The sequence below is a fragment of the Perca fluviatilis genome, chromosome 4 (assembly GCF_010015445.1).
Source record: "Perca fluviatilis chromosome 4, GENO_Pfluv_1.0, whole genome shotgun sequence".
In the NCBI taxonomy this organism is placed as follows: Eukaryota; Metazoa; Chordata; class Actinopteri; order Perciformes; family Percidae; genus Perca; species Perca fluviatilis.
The window spans coordinates 17,127,395-17,145,360 of record NC_053115.1 but is presented as its reverse complement, the minus strand read 5'-3'; the positions used below and the strand labels follow the sequence as shown (position 1 = coordinate 17,145,360).

Sequence of the window (17,966 nt, the reverse complement as noted above, 5' to 3'; positions counted from 1 at the left end):
CTGAGCAAAACTAATGTCACACAATCTCAAATTTCAATTCATAACCAATCAGAAGAATCTCAGTGACTTCCATGTTTTGATTATTGATAAATGAGGGATATCCCCATGGAACACCTCAGACATGTTGTACGTTTTGATAACTCTACAGTAAACCTACATCACATTGAATTGTGCTTTGAGCTAACTGCGAATGACAGCATGCTAACTTGCTTAATCTTAATACTATGTCATGATCGCATTTCAAATGTAAACTTATAAATTTACTTTTTTACCATGACAGAGTTGACTCAATTTCGAGAAAGGTAGAGAAAAAAAAAAAAATCCAGAAATCCGACAGCTGCTTGTCCACTCTTTATTATTAATATTTTTGGTGATGTTCACTTTTTTTTTTTACAATAATTGTCAGTATGATACAATCATAATATGACTGAGGAAAGAGAAAGAGGAAGAGAAAGACGCAGTAAAGGGACATTTATAATTGGTCTCCTGTACAGTGTTTGAAACATGTGCTCAGTAAGGCCCTGCACATAGGTAATAAGAAGGAATCTACACACCCTTATATAGTTCACACACACACACACACACACACACGATCCAGCACTTGTTAGGCAGAGACGTAGCAGTTCCTAATCATTGCTATTAACTGACACTAATGTGTCAAGCTTTATTATTTATTTAATTATTCTCCAGTTTAATAACTTTATTATATTGCTTTTACACTATGAGGACAACAAAAACAAATGCTTACTTTTTTTGTAGTCCTAGTTAAAAAAAAGTGCATTTATCACATTCATTATTACTTTATGTTGCATTTCCTGCTAAAACAGTTAATTTTTAAGACATTGATATACTTAAAGACATGGGTAAAAATCTCTTCAGATTAGTTTGTTTACACAAGAATACTTTACAGACTTGAACAACAGAGAGATCTCTACATGACAAACTCTCAGCAGCAACTAAGTGACTGGCTCACACAGACTAAAACGGGATAAAACAAGTTTAGAGCCACACTAGTGGTCCTGCAAGACACCGATGCTCTTTACGCACAAATTGATGAATGGATGAAAAATAAACCGACAAATCTACCACCGGAGGGGGAAAATCGTTCTGAATTTGTAAATTGTGTGATTGCATACAAAGTTAATGGAAAGATGTAAGCGTGTTGTGTGCTCATGTCTTTGTGCACTAGTTTAACTTGAGAAAACATTTCCAGTACAGTGACAGAAGGAATAAGGACACAGGTCTGCAGGTTAATGACACAAAAACTGAGGTTCCATTAAGACTTAGTCAAGGTCTGAGCTGGAACAAAAACAGAACACAATGGCTGTTCTGTCTAATAAACGCAAAGTGCAAAAACACTCAACATTCAAATTTGTATTTGGTGAATATTAGCTTCATGTTCGGTCTGAATGCGTTTCCTCCGGTTTTGTGCTCAACTTTTTAGTCTAAGCTCTGCCTCGTCATATACTGATATATTAACTCATATATTGACCGATATTGCACTATTCCTTCCTTCTCTTTTGTATATTTTTTGTAAAATTGTAAATTCTATTGTATTTTTTTATATTCTTACCATCAACTCTGTTTTTATTCTTAATATGTTAAGTGTTGTACTTTGAGAGCAAACATTACCAGAGTCAAATTCCTTGTTTGTCTACGCAAACCTGGCCAATAAAGCTGATTCAGATTCTGATCAGTCTCAGCTGTAGTTAAGCTCAGCTGTGCTTTAGCCAGGTTTATGTCATATCATTTAGACCGTAATAACGAGCGACAGGGTTAGGAAATAAACTTCATGTCATCCTCCGAGTTTTAATTCCAAGTCTGAGATGTTGGGAATAGTGACAATATCTCCCCCTTGGGTTAGGGTTAAGTATTAACAAAAACAGAAAAACAAAAAACAAAATAAAGTTATCAACAAACAGAATGGCTGCAAGCCACGCTGGCAGTTACATCTAAATCTTAATTAACATCCCAAAGTAACAGGACTTAAAGGACCAGTGTGTAGGATTTAGTACCATCTACTGTAGCGGTGATGTGTCAGATTGCAGCCAACTGAATACCCCTCTCCTCACCCCTCCCTTTGCAAGGGTGTAGTAGAACCTATGGTGGGCTTCAGTTAACAAAAAGTGAAAGATCCTTTTTAGAACCAGTTTTTGGTTTGTTTGTACTGTAGAAACATGGCAGTGCAACATGACAGGCTCCGTGGAAGAGGACCCGCTCCCTATGTAAATATGAAGGGCTCATTATAAGCTAATAAAAACTTAGTTTCAGGTGATTATACACTAATGAAAACACTATTATTAATACTATATTCCATTTCTGCCAATAGATCCCCCTAAATCCCACACACTGCTCCTTTAAAAGGAGCTATACAGTGTTTGTTTGTGTCTGATTTAACTTGTTAATGAACCACTCCAAATACATAACACTGCAAAATTAGCTAATTTAGGCTGTTTAAATGACTACAAGGCAATCAAAGGGGTAACCAACACTCCCAAGTCAGTCAGAATAATGGGAGGTGTTCCTCTTCATCACATTCTGCCCAAAGTGTGTGAATGCAGAATTTTAACTGAAGGTTTGCAAGCATCTTAACATGCATGCTAGCAACTATTGGATAGCATGGTGATATTCCATACAACATTTCCAATTTTAGGTTAGTATGCTAATAATCTTGTCATGCTAAAGGTAGCATGATAAAATGTATAATGTTTGGCTTGTACTTTAAAGTGTGTGTTTTCATACATTAAGCAGGACAATCTGCTATAGCATGCTTAGCTTAGCAGTCATGTCAAATATAGCTGAGGCAGACTGAAATAATTTTGAGAGATATCCTGTCAGGCAGACCAGTAAAGCTAAAGTGGGTACAGGTGAGTGGGCACAGCCAGAAGAACACACAGCTCATCATAGACACAACAGAGAACTAGCTGCCACCCATAAAAGACTACTCTGCACATCACACATCACCTTTACCTCCAAGCAGCATTGTTTACATTCCACAACAAGAATTAGCTACACAAACTACAAAATATATACCTCTTTAAATATACAATTTGAATAAGCATCACACAAGATGAAAATATACTGGTCATTTTTTTAAGATAACGCTTTGTTGTTCATCACACCTACATACACTGCAAATATACAGGAATATAAATATAGTCCATTTAATTGTTAACACCATGGCTTAGAATATTGTGATAAAAAAATAAATAAAGGTATCCCCTTCCATGTAACAGGAACTTGAATGTGTGAAATGAATCAAGTTCAGGTAATATATGTCCATCTTATTAATGATACCCGTTCAGACTGGTTTAACATGGAGTCAAAGATCTTCATCACAAACGAACCGTAATGTTTGTTTCAGTAACACTTCATGAGGTTTATTATTCCACAAATATACAGAAACAGTGTGCATGTGTGCAATTGAGCATATGTGCGAGATTAATATTCCATTACTTGGATATCTGTTCCATAAATTCCTCAATCTTTGCTGGATTTTCTATTTCATATTCATTATGTTTTTGGTCCATATTGAACATAGTTTGTGCTGCAATAGAAATATATATTGCTTACTCATTGTGTGGGACATATTCAACGGCAGCAAGTATTTCAATTCCAAGCTTCAAAACTATACATCAACAATTAAGGTTATTAATTTAACTGTGCACAATAATTGTGTAAAATCTCTTTGTGCTTTTGTAGCATTATAGGAAGAACATTAAAAATGCATTAAGCGAGGAATGGGCATTTGTTTCAACTTCACATGAACAAGCTGTGCTTTCTGTCACTGAAGAATTTGAATGTTTTATGTTTCAGTCTCATGAGCTTAAAACAAGCTCTTTGTAGTTCACTTTCAACACAACTCAGCATATCCTTTCTTTATACTTAAACATAAATACGTACATTTCAAGTGCTTTGTTGTCTACAATTTACTCAGGAGGGGAAACTAAAACCAGTGATTTTCACATGTTATAACATGAGAATGTGGCTTTAGAACATAAATAATATCCTATATCTATGCTATTATACTGCATACCACTGTTTACAGATACACAATACTGGCTACATTCAAAACACAGCAGGGAATGGAACATAGATGGATGTCTTTAGAGCAGCCTTAAGCATAGTTTACAATACACAGAGCTCTGTGAAAACAGATCTACACAATGAGAAGTGTTTTCTAGCTCAAACATAAAAACAGAGGTGCTTGTGTAGACGTACTGTATATGTACTTACTGAAACCACTGCATAAGAAAAACTTAGACTGTATGGCACACAGTACCACTACGGAGGACAGGCTTAAAACCTTAAAATAATAAACTCACATTCGTCTTGGCTCTCTGTGCCAGTGAAAACCAGTTCAACCAGCAGGACCACACCGACTCCACTACATTCACTCTTTCAGATCCCCTGCTCTGTGCAGATGGGGATGTGCATTAACATTAAACTGTGTGTGTGGGAGGGGGGGGTTGTGTCAGCTGAGGTTCCTTATACTAAGTCAAAAAAAAGAGAATCACAGAACTTCATCTTAAGCACATAAATCCTGTGATGTTATATACAGAATAGATATAGACTTACAGTGTGTCACTGTCAGTCTCACCCTGATTTCAGTGTAAAGAGTGAATTTTGTCTTTTTTCCCATCCTGCTGCAGGTGGTTCCTTGGTATTATTTTGGAAAGTGTGTGTTCAGATAAATTGGGCGGCTACATACAGTTTTTGGTGTTAGTCGGCCAGTGGTGGGGATTCTCGACGCTGCAGTGACCCTCGGTGGAGACTTTATGGCTGGAAGGTAAACTGTGCTACTGGGTGTCAGAGGGGTGTTTGGACAGCAGTCAAGAGTCAGACTCTGGCGTGGCGGGCGTGGTCGGTGTAGTCGGTGTGGTGGGGCTGATGGCAGCGTTCTGGTAGCTCGTACCGTAGCAGCTGTTTGGAGACAGGGAGTTGGCATCCAGGGTCTTGGTCCCTCCTGGAGTCAGGTAGGCCTTATGTGCTGGTGCTGATGAAGGCGCCTCGCCAGGCTTGGCGCCGAGGATGAACCTGGCCTCGTCCTGCTCCTCCAGGTTGGACATGTCCTTCATCATGGTTTTACGGTAGGAGACAGACAGCTTGTTGGAGCCGTCTGACATCAGGTTTAAGCGACGGGCGATAAAGACAACAGGGAGAGGAAGCATGGCCACGATAATGAGAGCGAAGCACATGGCCAGTGCCCAGGGGGGATAGCTCTGGAAGCGTTCCTGAGCCTGCAGACACGAACAGAGGGTTTAGTGATTATGTAAAATCCAAAGAAAAATGTTTTCTCTAAATGAAGAGGAGCATAAATAGTTACAAATATTTGCCTTTATTTACAAATTGTAATAGAGATAAGCATGTTGTTTGCTACAATGCTTTTTGCCATGCTAGCTGCATGGCTCTAGGGTAGGGTGACCCGATGTCCCCGTTTTCAGGGCACAGTCCCTGTTTTTGGTGGCTTGTCCCCGGAAATGTCCTTGTTTCTAAGTATGTGTTAAAAAAATAAAGTAACATTAACTGGAAATGTCCCAGGTTGTGATTTCAGAAATCTGGTCACCTTACTCTTGGGGTGACAATGTCAATCTGGTGGACGGTCGGCCCACCACTTTGGTTCAGGCTGAAATATCTTAACAACTATTGGATGATAGCCATGTCATTTATAACACACACACACACACACACACACACACACACACACACACACACACACACACACACACACACACACACACACACACACACACACACACACACACACACACACACACACACACACACACACACACACACAGAGTGACTGACCAGCTCTTCGACCCAGGCATTGTATCCTGGTGGGCTGATGGCCATCTCTATCACAGTGGCTGAGATGAGCACAATGAGACACAGAGGGGAGACGTACTTCCACAGGTAGAAATAGATTATACATGGTCGGAAACCCAACATGTCCTCCAGATCCTGCATGAACCTGATGGAGGAAAGAACAACAAAAACATTAATGATCATATCCCTTTGTACAATTTTACGCTTATTTAAATTTCCTTTGTTCCAGTTTTATTTCTATATTTCAAATTTGAGCGTGATGAATTGCAGACATGCACATAAATCCTACAGCCAGTTGTACCTTTTTGTGCCATAAATCCAAGCGACGGACAGATTCTCCAGGATGACCACTACTGTGAGAGGCAGTCCGGCAGAGTAATCATCAAACATGGTGACAAAGTAATTCCCTGAGCGTTGAACGAACAACAGGCCACAGAAGAAGGCCACAATGCAGCAACACACTGAAACAAACCCAGAGAACAAAAAAAAAAGAGTGCTCCTTGAGAGGAAAATATTAGATTTTAGTCTAATAGATGAGAATATGGAAAATAAAGGGTTTTATAGGCAGTAAGCTGTTTTATTTATGTGTGTTTTGCATTCCGTACACTCTGAGCAATAATACAAAGCCTAATATGGTGCTGAGTAAGGGGTTTCAACTACTATATACTGTATATTAGCATAAAGTGTCCTGTCAGTGGGGGGGTTACCTGTGAAAAGCTCCTTCTGGACCTTGTAGGCGTCGAGGACAGGTGTGGTGATGCCGGTCATAGTGCCGATCATGCTGCCCAGACCGAGGTTGATGAGCATGAAGAAGAACATGACAGACCAGAACGGAGACCCTGGGAAATGGGTCATGGCTTCTGTGAAGGCGATGAAGGCCAGGCCAGTGCCCTGGACAGACTGCAGAGAGACGGTAAGAGGACTGAAATCAAGTAACAGACTAACTGAGGTGTGAAAAGAGTCGAATACAGAACGTGCTATGGATTTGGCTTTATCTGGACTGTTGCTAAAGACTCACCTTGTTAAGCTCGTCCTCCAGGAGACAAGGCTCCAGACCCAGCTGGGCGAAGCTGCCCTCTTTAACCGCCTTGATGACCCCGTACATTTCAGCGTAGTCTGATGTGGTGAGATGGGAGAAGTTTACATGTGGAGGGATGAGATCGTGGCTCAGGACGTCAGAGTTGAGGTATCCCAGGATCTTCTCTGCATTCCTACAGAGATAAAAGAATCACAATCAACTTTATTGGTCAAGTATGTTGACATATCGTAGGAATTTAAGTCTGGTTCTGAGTCCCTCTCAACAGTGCAGAGAACACATTTACAGGATGATACAGATACAGACATACAGCTAAACAAATATATTAAGCAAACTTAAACATGTATATATTATATACAGGCAAGAGCTGGACGCCATTATATCTATTTAAAGGTTAGATTGTTATGTACTGTATACAGGTAATGGAATAAATACTGTTTGTTTTTTTAAAGATTCATTTTTGGGCTTTTCTGCCTTTATTTGACAGGACAGCTAGGTGAGAAAGGGGAAAGAGGGGGAAGACATGCAGAAAATCGTCACAGGTCGGATTTGAACCCTGGACCTCTGCGTCGAGGCATAGACCTCCAAGTATATGTGCGCCTACGCTGCCCACTGATCCAACCCGGCCACACAAAGGTGGTTTTATGTGCATATATTGAGAGTGTATGTACAGTAGCCTACAGTATATGCAGTCTGCTTTTACTTGAGTATGACTATTTTAAAGACGATTTCATAAACTTTCATTAACCTAATTTCTGTACTCTCATGATGTTTTTTAATTTCCTGTATGTAGTGAACATTTTCGGTTTAGCTACGCAACAATTGTTAACAAACAAATGGCTGAGACGGTCAAGCTCTTTTTAATTTTTTTTGTCTTAAAGATTGTTTGCATACAGAATGGTGCTGAAAGGGATACTTTGCCGATTTATAATCCAGCTCGGTGTCATCTTTGTGTGGGCAGTGTTTTTCGATGAAAAGTGTTTGGCTACCCTCCGTGGCACCAGTGCACGAAGAAGTGGAGCAGTGGAGGTCTGCCGAGATCCGCCCAATGTTTCATGCCAGTCTTACGTGATGCATTTCACTTCATCTGGATGAGCAGGGAGCTACGTGAACTAGCACCACAGAAGGAAGCTAAACACACTGCCCACACTGCCATGACTCAGAGCTGGATTTAGTTAATAGTGTCTGCAGGTGTGAACTTACTCTACGACACACTTTTCATTCATGATGTTGGCCTTGAAGCCCAGCACGGCGAACACCACCAGCGTGGCCAGAATGGAAGTGAGGAAGTTGATGAGAGAGACGAGCACGGCATCAAAATGACAGTTATTATCGATCTTATTGTAACTAGAGAAGGCTATGACTCCTCCAAACCCCAGACCCAGGGCGAAGAAGACCTGGGTGGCTGCCTCCCTCCACACTTGGGGCTCCAGCATCTTCTCCAACTGTGAGATGGAGAGAGACAGTCAGACTTTTGCGCATTTTCCAACATGACTGATAAAAAATACTGTGAGGAAGAAAGTCTCACCTTAGGAGTGAACATGTGAGCAATGCCATCCACTGATCCCTTCAGCATTAAACCTCTGACCAGGAAACAGAACAGCACCACATATGGAAAAAGGGAGCTGAAATACATCACCTGTAAAAGTGGAAAAGAGAAAACATACATTCAGGAAAGAGAAACCGGTGGTCTTCTTTATAGTTTTCTTTCATCAAGCAATCTACTACCTTCCCAGAGGAGGCAATCCCTCTAATGACGGCGAGGCAGACGATGATCCATGCCACCAGCAGAGACAGGGTCATTTTTATGTTAAGGCCGCCGCTCTCTGCGATGGTGCTGGTGATGTTCAGCGTCTGACGGTACCAGAAGTAGGTTGTGGCTGAGCTTTTGTCACACTCCGGCTCCACAACTGTATTGTGTAGACAGAAGGAGATGGAGCTTTAGTTTAGGTGATAATGAAAGAGAAATGGGTGTGAAGATGCAGTAGGGAGGTTTGGATGTCGCAGAGAGTGCAGAAGGAGAAAAATAATGAGTGTTTGTACAGGGTCAATATCTCAATTCTCGGCTGGTTTACACCTCTCACACGTAAAGGGAGCTAAACAAGGTCATCTGTGTGCTTTGTATGCAAAGCATGAACCTCCAATTCACAACAACTGATTTTTTTTTTTACAGTTCACACAGTATTCTCATGTATGTATATATATATATATATATATATATATATATATATATATATATATATATATATATATATATATATATATAGGCTACTCTGTGTGAGTTTAGAGTCAGCAGTGTTGGGATTCTCCACATAGTATTACAGGATGGTGCAGATTCATGCAGATTCACAAAAAGACACATAAACACATACAGGTGTAGGGAAAGCTCTTTGTAGATGTATGAGAATCTAAATCTGATGAAATCAAGATGGCCTCTGCTAAATTAAGGTTCCATCATGATGCTTTGTCTGTCCCACTGGATACAGAACGTATGAGAAGCACACAGACAGCGAAATGTTTTACACTCGGCTGCTGTTCTTCAGTCTGAATCTCTGCTCCCCGTCTTCCTGTCAGCAGCCTCAGCCTTACTGAGTCATACGTCATGCTGAGTGTTTCTTGGCTGCCTCTAATCAAATGAACTCCATAGTGTTTTAATCTGGATTATGTCCGTGAAGTTGTGACAGAAAATTGTAAGGAAGTTAACACAATCTGTCTGATCTGATGCTTACTAGGTGTGTCAACATGCTGAAGCTGCAAATGTAATCCTAAAGCTTGTAACATGTCTGCATTTAGCTTGTGCTAAAATGTGCGCCAACTCTAGCCACTTTCAAATCTAAATTACAGTAAAAACTCTGATGTTTTTCTGTGCCTTTGATTGATTGATTCCTCTACTGCACTTGTATTTCCTTTACTAAATCTGTGGCAACTTGTTTCTGACATTATCTTTCTTGTCTATGATTTCAAGCTATGCGAGCAGCATGGCTCTATGGATGGAAATGTCATTCGGTCTGAATATATCGAAATATCTATATCGAAATATCTCAACAAGCATTGGATGGATTGCCATTCAATTTTGTGAAGACATTCATGTTTCCGAGCGGATGAATCCTACTGACTATGGTGACCTCCTGACTTTTCATTTTGTGCCACCATAAGGTTAACATTTTGTTTTTTTAGTAAAATATTTCCTACAAAACTAATGATATTCCCATCAACCGCAGCTGCACTTTGTGTTTAGTGCTAATTAGCATATGTTAGCATTGTCTTTGTGAGCATGTTAGCATTATGAGATTAGCATTTAGCTCAAAGCACTGCTGTGTCTAAGTACAGCCTCAGAGCCACTAGCAGGGCTGAAGAATGTTTTGCTATTTGTGTTTTTTAATTTATTTCATTTTAATCAATGTCAAAATCTATTTTTCTCTTTATTGTGTTTTTAAATGTTGTTCAAACACATTAATTTGCTTTATGCAAACCACCTGACAGTACATCATCTCTGTGTTTAATATGTGGTACACCTATACCTTCCCTTGTCTGTTTAGTATTTAATGTCACTCACTGGCAAGTGTCCCATTCCTTCTGATTGGACACTCGCTCCATGGAAGAGGATACTGGAAGGACTGGAAGAAATAGAAGATACTCCAGCCGATGATCACATTATAGTAGAGACCCACAAAGCCACACACCTAGATGGATAGATAGATAGATAGATAGATAGATAGATAGATAGATAGATAGATAGATAGATTGTTACCAATACATTACAGTAACAGAAATGATCAATATAAGCTGTCACATTTCATATCTCCACTAATTGTATAATAAGATCTGTACAGCGGGAGAAAAGCAAGCAAATGAGGCAGCATGCTTTGTGCATGTCCCATGTTGCTGTCAGTCTTCTGAGCAGTCTTGCCAGCCAGGACATTCACAAGCTAAATAAGGCTGAGGAAAGCATAAATAATTAAAGCGCTCTCTATTCAACACTGATCTTCTACGAGATATTTATAGCTACTTCTGCGCCAGCCGTGCAACTCTAAAGAAAGGCTACCTTTCCCTTTTAAGCATGTCAATACCGCCTATAAACCGAAGAGAGCCTGAGGCAGTGTGAAGGCTGTTGTGGTGAGTCCAGATGTTCCTGTAACTTTATCCTGCTTATTGCCATATCAGTTTCATGGTTGTTACATGCTATAAACATGCAAGGCACACAAAACAACATACTTCATTTGAATTAATTGGGGATCAAATTGTTATTTGTCTCTTAGATAGATAGATAGATAGATGGATAGATAGATCGATAGATAGATGGTTTGCTCATGAAGACAAAAGGCATAGTATGATCATGTTTTTTATCCTTATACTTGTGCCCATAAGGTATAGCAGATGTGCTTCTGTTTTAACCACAGGCTTTAGCAGCTGTTCCCCTATTACAACCTCCCTGATTCTAATCAGAAGAACCACACCTTTTCTCTCTACTTCGCTGCTGTCAAACTGCTTTTCCGAGGCGACATAAAGCCTTTACAGCACACTAAAGAAAGTGTTGTCAAGTGTGTGTTTTAGGCTTACAGCTATAGAGCTGATAGATGCTGAAAATAAAAATATGTGCTGTCAAGTGTGTGTTTTAGGCTTACAGCTATAGAGCTGATAGATGCTGAAAATAAAAATATGTGCTCCCGTTACCATCAGGCTGGACATTCCTATCCCACCCAGACTGGGACAGACGTAGTTCCAGACCCCGATGCTCCCACGTCGGATCTTCTGACCCACAGCCAGCTCCAAGAAGAAGAGCGGGATGCCGATGAGGAGGAGGAGGATGAAGTAGGGAACCAAATAGGCACCTGAAAAACGGGGAACAGGGCTTATACTGCACATTCTATGAAGCATTTCAAGGCAAGTGTGTCAATTTGTACAGTTAAAAAAATGGAGACATATATCTCAGACAGATTAACAGATGTAGAAAAACAACAGTGTCCTTAATTTTGTCTTTTGTAATTGTATTTGTCTGACAATTGGCACAAGTATTTTCCTAAAGAATAATAAAGGAAACAAACTAATTCACTAACAAAAATGTAGTTGTTGTGGTAGGAATTATCCAGAAGAGTGGACTATTTACAATTTAATCTTTGACTTGAAATAAGTAAAATTGACATTACCATATTGCTGCAGATGTTCAGCTTTTGCTGAGAAGAGAACTTTCCTTGTTTATTTGTAAATGACAGTAAATCAGATGTTTTGAGGCTGTGGTGCGGCTTGTATTAGACTGCATCCAGTTTTTAATATTGTCTACCTCATTTACATGCAGAGGACCGAAAGTTTCTAATACTTTTGGTCCTCTGCATGTAAATGAACACAGAAATGAATCAGCACCTTTTTGAAAGAGTGGTATGTTGTATTATAAGGACTGGGCCACATTACACAGGCTTTACAAAAAAATTGATTTGTAGTAAATGGATTAAAACAAATAGACTGGTTTGTTCCTTTAACAATGTGAGTATAAACATCACTGTTTTAAAAGCAGAAACATTTGTACAGAAGTTCAACAACTTTGCAGCAGTTTAACTTGCAAAATGTGATTCAGTGAGATGTATGTACCCAACCCAACATCCAGCTCCTCTCAAACTTAAGGTCCTTGACTTTACTGATGAATATTCTTTGAATTTCATTTTCATTTTGATGGAAGTCTAAATTTGGCACTTTGCAGCTTAATCCATAGAGACATAATCAGGATGCAACTTTGCTTTGTAAAGAGTGAGTCATTATCTGAGACTTATAGTAGGCAAACACATACTACTAATAATACATCAAAAGAAGGAATTACATACAGTGGCACACACATTTGATAGTGGGTGGAGTAATGCGGCAGAGAGAAAAGAGAGGGGGCGAAGGGCTAAATCAAAAGAGTGGAAATAGAGAGAATAGTGAAGTAAAATGTAGTGAGGAGTTGGGGCCTTTGCCAAGATTTCCAAATCCATCCTATCACCAGCATAAAAACGTGTCAACGGAGGGGAAAACGATAGAGGATGTCATGAAAGACATGACGAGGAAAGAAAAAACATAACTGAGAGAAGCCCACACAGCAATAATTCCACAGAAACTACACAGACTTTTCTGTAATTGGCTGCCAGACAGACACTTACGGAGTGAAAAATGGCCGTTCGTCAGGTCACATAATTGTCTGGGAGGCTACTGTATCTATAAGCAATAAATCCTGCCTATGTATGCAGTTATTCAGACACAGGCAGTAATGCAGCAAACACAACAACATAAAAGACTTGGATCAATGTGAGCAGTAACATGTCTATCAATCCATGATGACACAGTGTTTTCCTACCTAAACTCAGGTTTCCACAGTGTATGCCTGCGATTACAAGCACAAGAATAAATCCTCATCACTATTGCATTTTTTACCAGAGTATCAGTGGAGCCTGACCTGCCCTGTCGACAGTAGTAATCAATAGTGCAGCTATATTTAGACCTGGCTTTTTCCAGCACAATACAGCTGCTCTATTGGCATTTCTGTCCTGAAAGGAAGATCTACTGTTGCTGCGTCCGGAGCTTAGTGCCGCCCAAGACGTATGTGTGGTGTAGCCAGACCTTACTCCACAGCGCTGTGGAGATAGGTCTAGCAATGCAAGACTATATTGTCACTATCAGAAAGAGTCATGATAACATCCTTCCACTGTTGGCTTTTAAGCCAAAATAAAGTTACTGAGTTTAAAAACCTTTTAAAAAAATGAAAAGGAACTGTAGTAAATGTCTACTTTGACAGTAAATGTGATCAGTCACTTGGTTGACTGTGCCTTGTGCAACACTGCAGCTTGGACTAATGCAAGTGACTCACCTCCTCCATTTTTCTGGCACAGGTAAGGGAAGCGCCACACGTTCCCCAGGCCTACAGAGAAGCCCACCTGGGCCAATATGTACTGCAGTTTGCTGTTCCAGGCGGGGCGTCCATCGTCTTCGGGCACCTCTATCTGCGGGACCTTTTTCCCGGTGGCCCCTATGACGTTCAGGGAGCTGCTCTTGTAGTCCAGCGGCTCCTCGTGTGCGAGCAGGTCAGCCACCGACTCTGTGACGTGCTCATTGCTCTGCTCACGCTGCGTCACCTTGCTGTTCTTAGGCATCAGGGAGGCTGAGGGTGGGGAAGGGGGTGGGGGTGGAGAGAGAAAGAGAGAGCGAGACAGAGTCTGATGGGAACAGAACGAGGTGATACAAGCGGAAAGTGGAGAAGAGGTGGGACGGATGTAGCTATAGGAGAGATGCTGAGGGGTGACAGCTAGATTTCAGGTCTGGGCCTCAGTCCTGCATCAGAAAAAACAGAAAGGTCAAATAGAAAATTGTGTTTCAAGGACATCATCAGAAATGTAAATGTAATAATTTTTTATTATTGGACAAAAATCCCATAAATAGTCTCCATTTTAAATAAATGAATGTCAGGTTTGTTCCCGTGTCAAGGCTTATTTAATGTACAGTAATTCTAAGCTTCCTTTTCCTGGCTGTGATCCTTAAATAACACTTCACACAGTTGCTGACACAATTATTCCTCCATTTAGCGCTCGGTTAGGCTCGTAATTAGACACATGGATTGTAAGACATAGTTATGACTCTCCAGAGTCATGAAGGATGTCAACATAAAGACAGGAGACCATTCATCACACCTGTGTGTTAACTTAACCCGATTATTTCAACAAAAACTCAGCAGGGAATTAAACAGACCACAGCTCTTTGTCGCTCATGCAATGTTTTTGAATCCAAAAAAATTCTCAATCCTGCAAATTGTTCTGCAAAGCTTAACTTTAGTGAAGCTTTTTCCCCTGTAAATCCCCTAATCCTCTGAAGCCTTGCTGCAACATCCCGCCTCACCCCTCTTTCAGAGAGTGGTTGGTTCGACCTAAACGTAATGGAGGAAGTGAACATGATGCTTTGGATGAAGTGCCGTCATGTGTTCTCTTGATCCACATCACAAGCCCCCTGTGCAGGCTCATTACTTATTGAGTGGGTCGTTTCTCTACTATAAAAATCTGCCGTCCACTGACATGCAAAAATGCAAAGCTTAGGTTATTTGAACACTGTTTCAAATGCAGAGGAAAAGATGAATAAAACAAACAACAGGATATGAATAGAGACTATCTCACAATTTTTTATTCTCTGTGTTGGGAGTGGCTGATCAAATCACCAAAGTCCTGTCAAAGCAGAAGGAAAGTGTATGACAAAAGGAACCAGTAGAGAACTGGGGCTGAATGAAGATGCTGCAGATGCAGAGTGTGATGCAACAGCAATGATATGCACGAGTCTTCATCGTCACAACACTCACTGCTGACATCAGCCTAAACAAACGCTGTAACTACCAGCAGATTCCCCACAAAAAAACATAAACTCCACGCAGTCTCATAGCTCCTGTCAGTGAAACACGCCAGAAACCTGCTTTCCTTGTTTCCATATTTTTCATCCCACAGCAGATTTCCTCCTCTGTGCATGTCAAGATGAGCCTGTGATGCAATAATCCACGGACATTTCACAAGTGTTCATAATCCGGTGTGCATTAACTGTAAAGCCCCCAGTGCTGCTTTTCTGTCTTGTCATTCAATCCCATCCTACAGTATACAAGACACGTAATATCAATCAGTGGCTGCATCATCCAGCCAACGCTGAGAAATGAAAACACCCAATGAATAATCCTGCTGGAAAAAAAAAACACTGATGCTAAGAGTCATTTTCAGTACTGAGATAAAAACTGAAAAATTGTATTAGGCCTACCTATGATTATATAACCTGCACGAATATCTGCCTGATTTTTGTTGCCTATTCATAGATTCTGCATAACTTTCTTCATAACAAGGTAAAGCATGCACATATTCAGGGTATTTCTTCAACACCACATACTGTACACCAATTCTACTAAGCGACTTGGACTTGCATCGACACCAGAGGGTGCAAATATAGAGTAATTTTCTGTACAACAATGATGTTGTTTTATTTAGGAAATAATGTCTGCCTTAATGTACAGGACAGCGGTTTGTCATGCAGCTGTCTTCTGTTGTGACTCCATGTTCTTAGACATGATACTGGATGTACAAAACTGGAGTGAAACTAACATTTATTTTCAATGTTGATTAATCTGCAGATTATATATTCGATACTAGAGAAAAGCAGGAATGGAATAGGGAATAATATGGAGCCCCTAAAGGGACATGGGGGATTTTTTTTCTTCTAGTGTGCACAAGAAGAAAAAAAATCACGAGAAACCAATCAGAGTATCAGTTAGAATGGCTGCCGAGGAGGAGGTATTCATTTTCCTGAAAACGCAACAAATGTACCTGATAGTGTCATCAACAAACTTAAAGTTGATAAGGTAACTCTTAACCGATTTCAAGCTGTGAATGGGAAATAACTTTAGCCACGTAATGTTAGCAGTACCTGGTTAGCATCATTTTGCTAGCCCTTGATTGGTTTCCTGTGAGCACGAGATACTTGAAATCCTGCTCACGAGAAAGTTTCTCCTGCGTACCAAAAGATAAATAAAATTTCCCATGGCCCTTTAGGGCCTGTGTAACTTGATTATTGTCACCCAAGCTTGTTTTTGTAAATAAATCCCTGTTAAAAGGTGCAGCAGGTAAGATTTATAAAACTAACGTTCTGTCATATTTGCTGAAACTGACCCTATGTTCCAGTAGAACTACATCAAGTATGTAATTTAAAAAAAAAATCTGGCTCCTCTGGCACCACCTACAGCCTGTAGTGCGATTTGCAAAAATCCACCACTCCCTGTTCAGATGCTCCAATCAGGGCGTGTCTAACTGCGTGTCAATCATGCACAAGCATTCATTCTCCCTTGTGGGGGGAGGGGCTTAGGAGAATGTTTTGGGCTCTAGCAGAAAGGGGGGAGGGACTGAGAAGTTGTTGATGTTCAAATTTTTTTGGCTAAGTCCTGGATCTTCCCAATCCTACCTACAGCACCTTTAAGAAATCACACTGGTAACTTTCCACCAAGTAACTGACTGACCACTAACTGTGAACACACTAGCCTACTGTTTTCACTGTCAGACAAGTTATATTTAAATAGATAGTAATGAGATTTCCTCTACTTCCTCTAAAGCAATATAAATAATGGGATGTAAACCGCAGATTCTGCAGGTATCAGCTTCAGTAGCCTAATCAGTCCTGTTTAAATGTCAAACACTTGTTTGCCTTGATTACCAGCCTCTTTTACAAGTCTGACCCACAGTGGTAAACTAAATATCTGAAGCCTTTAACAACCAACTTATTTAATACTTTAGCAGCCCATTAGATCTCAGAACGTTAACAAACAATTGACCGGGACCAGTGTAAATCTGAAGACATTGATTTGAATAGAGCGACTGCAGGTCGTGTAAACCTTGTGGATGCCCTCACTAAGCAACAGCACCGCACAGATCACTCATTGTTAACACCAGGTGACCCATCTGGTGCTGATGCCGATAGCCCAGTGTTTTCATCTCTGATCTTCCCGCCCATCACGAGTGAGGCGACGACTTGTAAACATGCACAATCAAGGTCAAAGACGATTATTCTCTGACCTCTGCTCTGTGTAAACTGGAGCACATTTCAGTGACGATGCAAATTGCACGCGCACTTCACACGAAGCTGCGTTTAAGCCATAAAACAAAGCGATTACAACTATTTTCCAGGTGTCTGTGAACTTTCTTTTTTTTTTTTTTTTTAAAGCCAGGTGATAACACCTAAGAAGAAGAAAGCTGCACAGTGAGGGGATGTTAGGAAAAAAAAAGAAGCTTTCTCACCGTGAGTCTCTAGCAGAGGTCAACAATATCCAGGGTTTATGATGAACGCAGGAAATGTGTAGAGATGCATGAATACATCCGCCGGGCAGCAGCTGTGTGTCGGTATGGTACTGACTGACGCTCGCAGGACTACTGGAGGACGGAGGATCACATGCTGCTCTGGCTACAATTAACATGCAGGGTGGAGAGTCCCGGGCGCACCGTGACGCACAAAGTGCTGCTCATGATCAACAATGACAAATGATCACCTGCCACTCACTTTTTGTTTGAGACTTCCGCACATATCGTAGCATCTGTGCACGAGAAGGTGGGATGCTGAGAGGAAAAAA

General features: G+C 40.6%; 1 protein-coding gene across 1 annotated transcript; it reads right to left on the bottom strand.

The window, feature by feature from the left end:
- Nucleotides 1-633: 633 nt before the first annotated feature.
- LOC120557584 (sodium-dependent neutral amino acid transporter SLC6A17-like) lies at nucleotides 634-17,966 on the bottom strand. The gene is made up of 12 exons (XM_039798075.1): nucleotides 17,638-17,966; nucleotides 13,701-14,161; nucleotides 11,540-11,697; nucleotides 10,422-10,548; nucleotides 8,594-8,775; nucleotides 8,394-8,504; nucleotides 8,069-8,310; nucleotides 6,848-7,040; nucleotides 6,537-6,729; nucleotides 6,131-6,290; nucleotides 5,812-5,974; nucleotides 634-5,240 (listed from the first exon to the last, which is right to left on the bottom strand). Exons 2-12 carry the CDS (start codon nucleotides 13,981-13,983, stop codon nucleotides 4,833-4,835), a joined length of 2,220 nt encoding a protein of 739 aa, XP_039654009.1. The 5' UTR covers nucleotides 13,984-14,161; nucleotides 17,638-17,966; the 3' UTR covers nucleotides 634-4,832.

Bases quoted from the DNA above. Each gene is read 5' to 3' on its own strand.
- LOC120557584 (XM_039798075.1), bottom strand. From the start codon at position 13,983: ATGCCTAAGAACAGCAAGGTGACGCAGCGTGAGCAGAGCAATGAGCAC. The intron at 10,549-11,539 runs GTAACGGGAGCA...CTATCCATCTAG, and splicing joins TAGGAATGTCCAGCCTGATG to GTGTGTGGCTTTGTGGGTCT. The intron at 8,776-10,421 runs GTGAGTGACATT...TACACAATACAG, and splicing joins AAGGAATGGGACACTTGCCA to TTGTGGAGCCGGAGTGTGAC.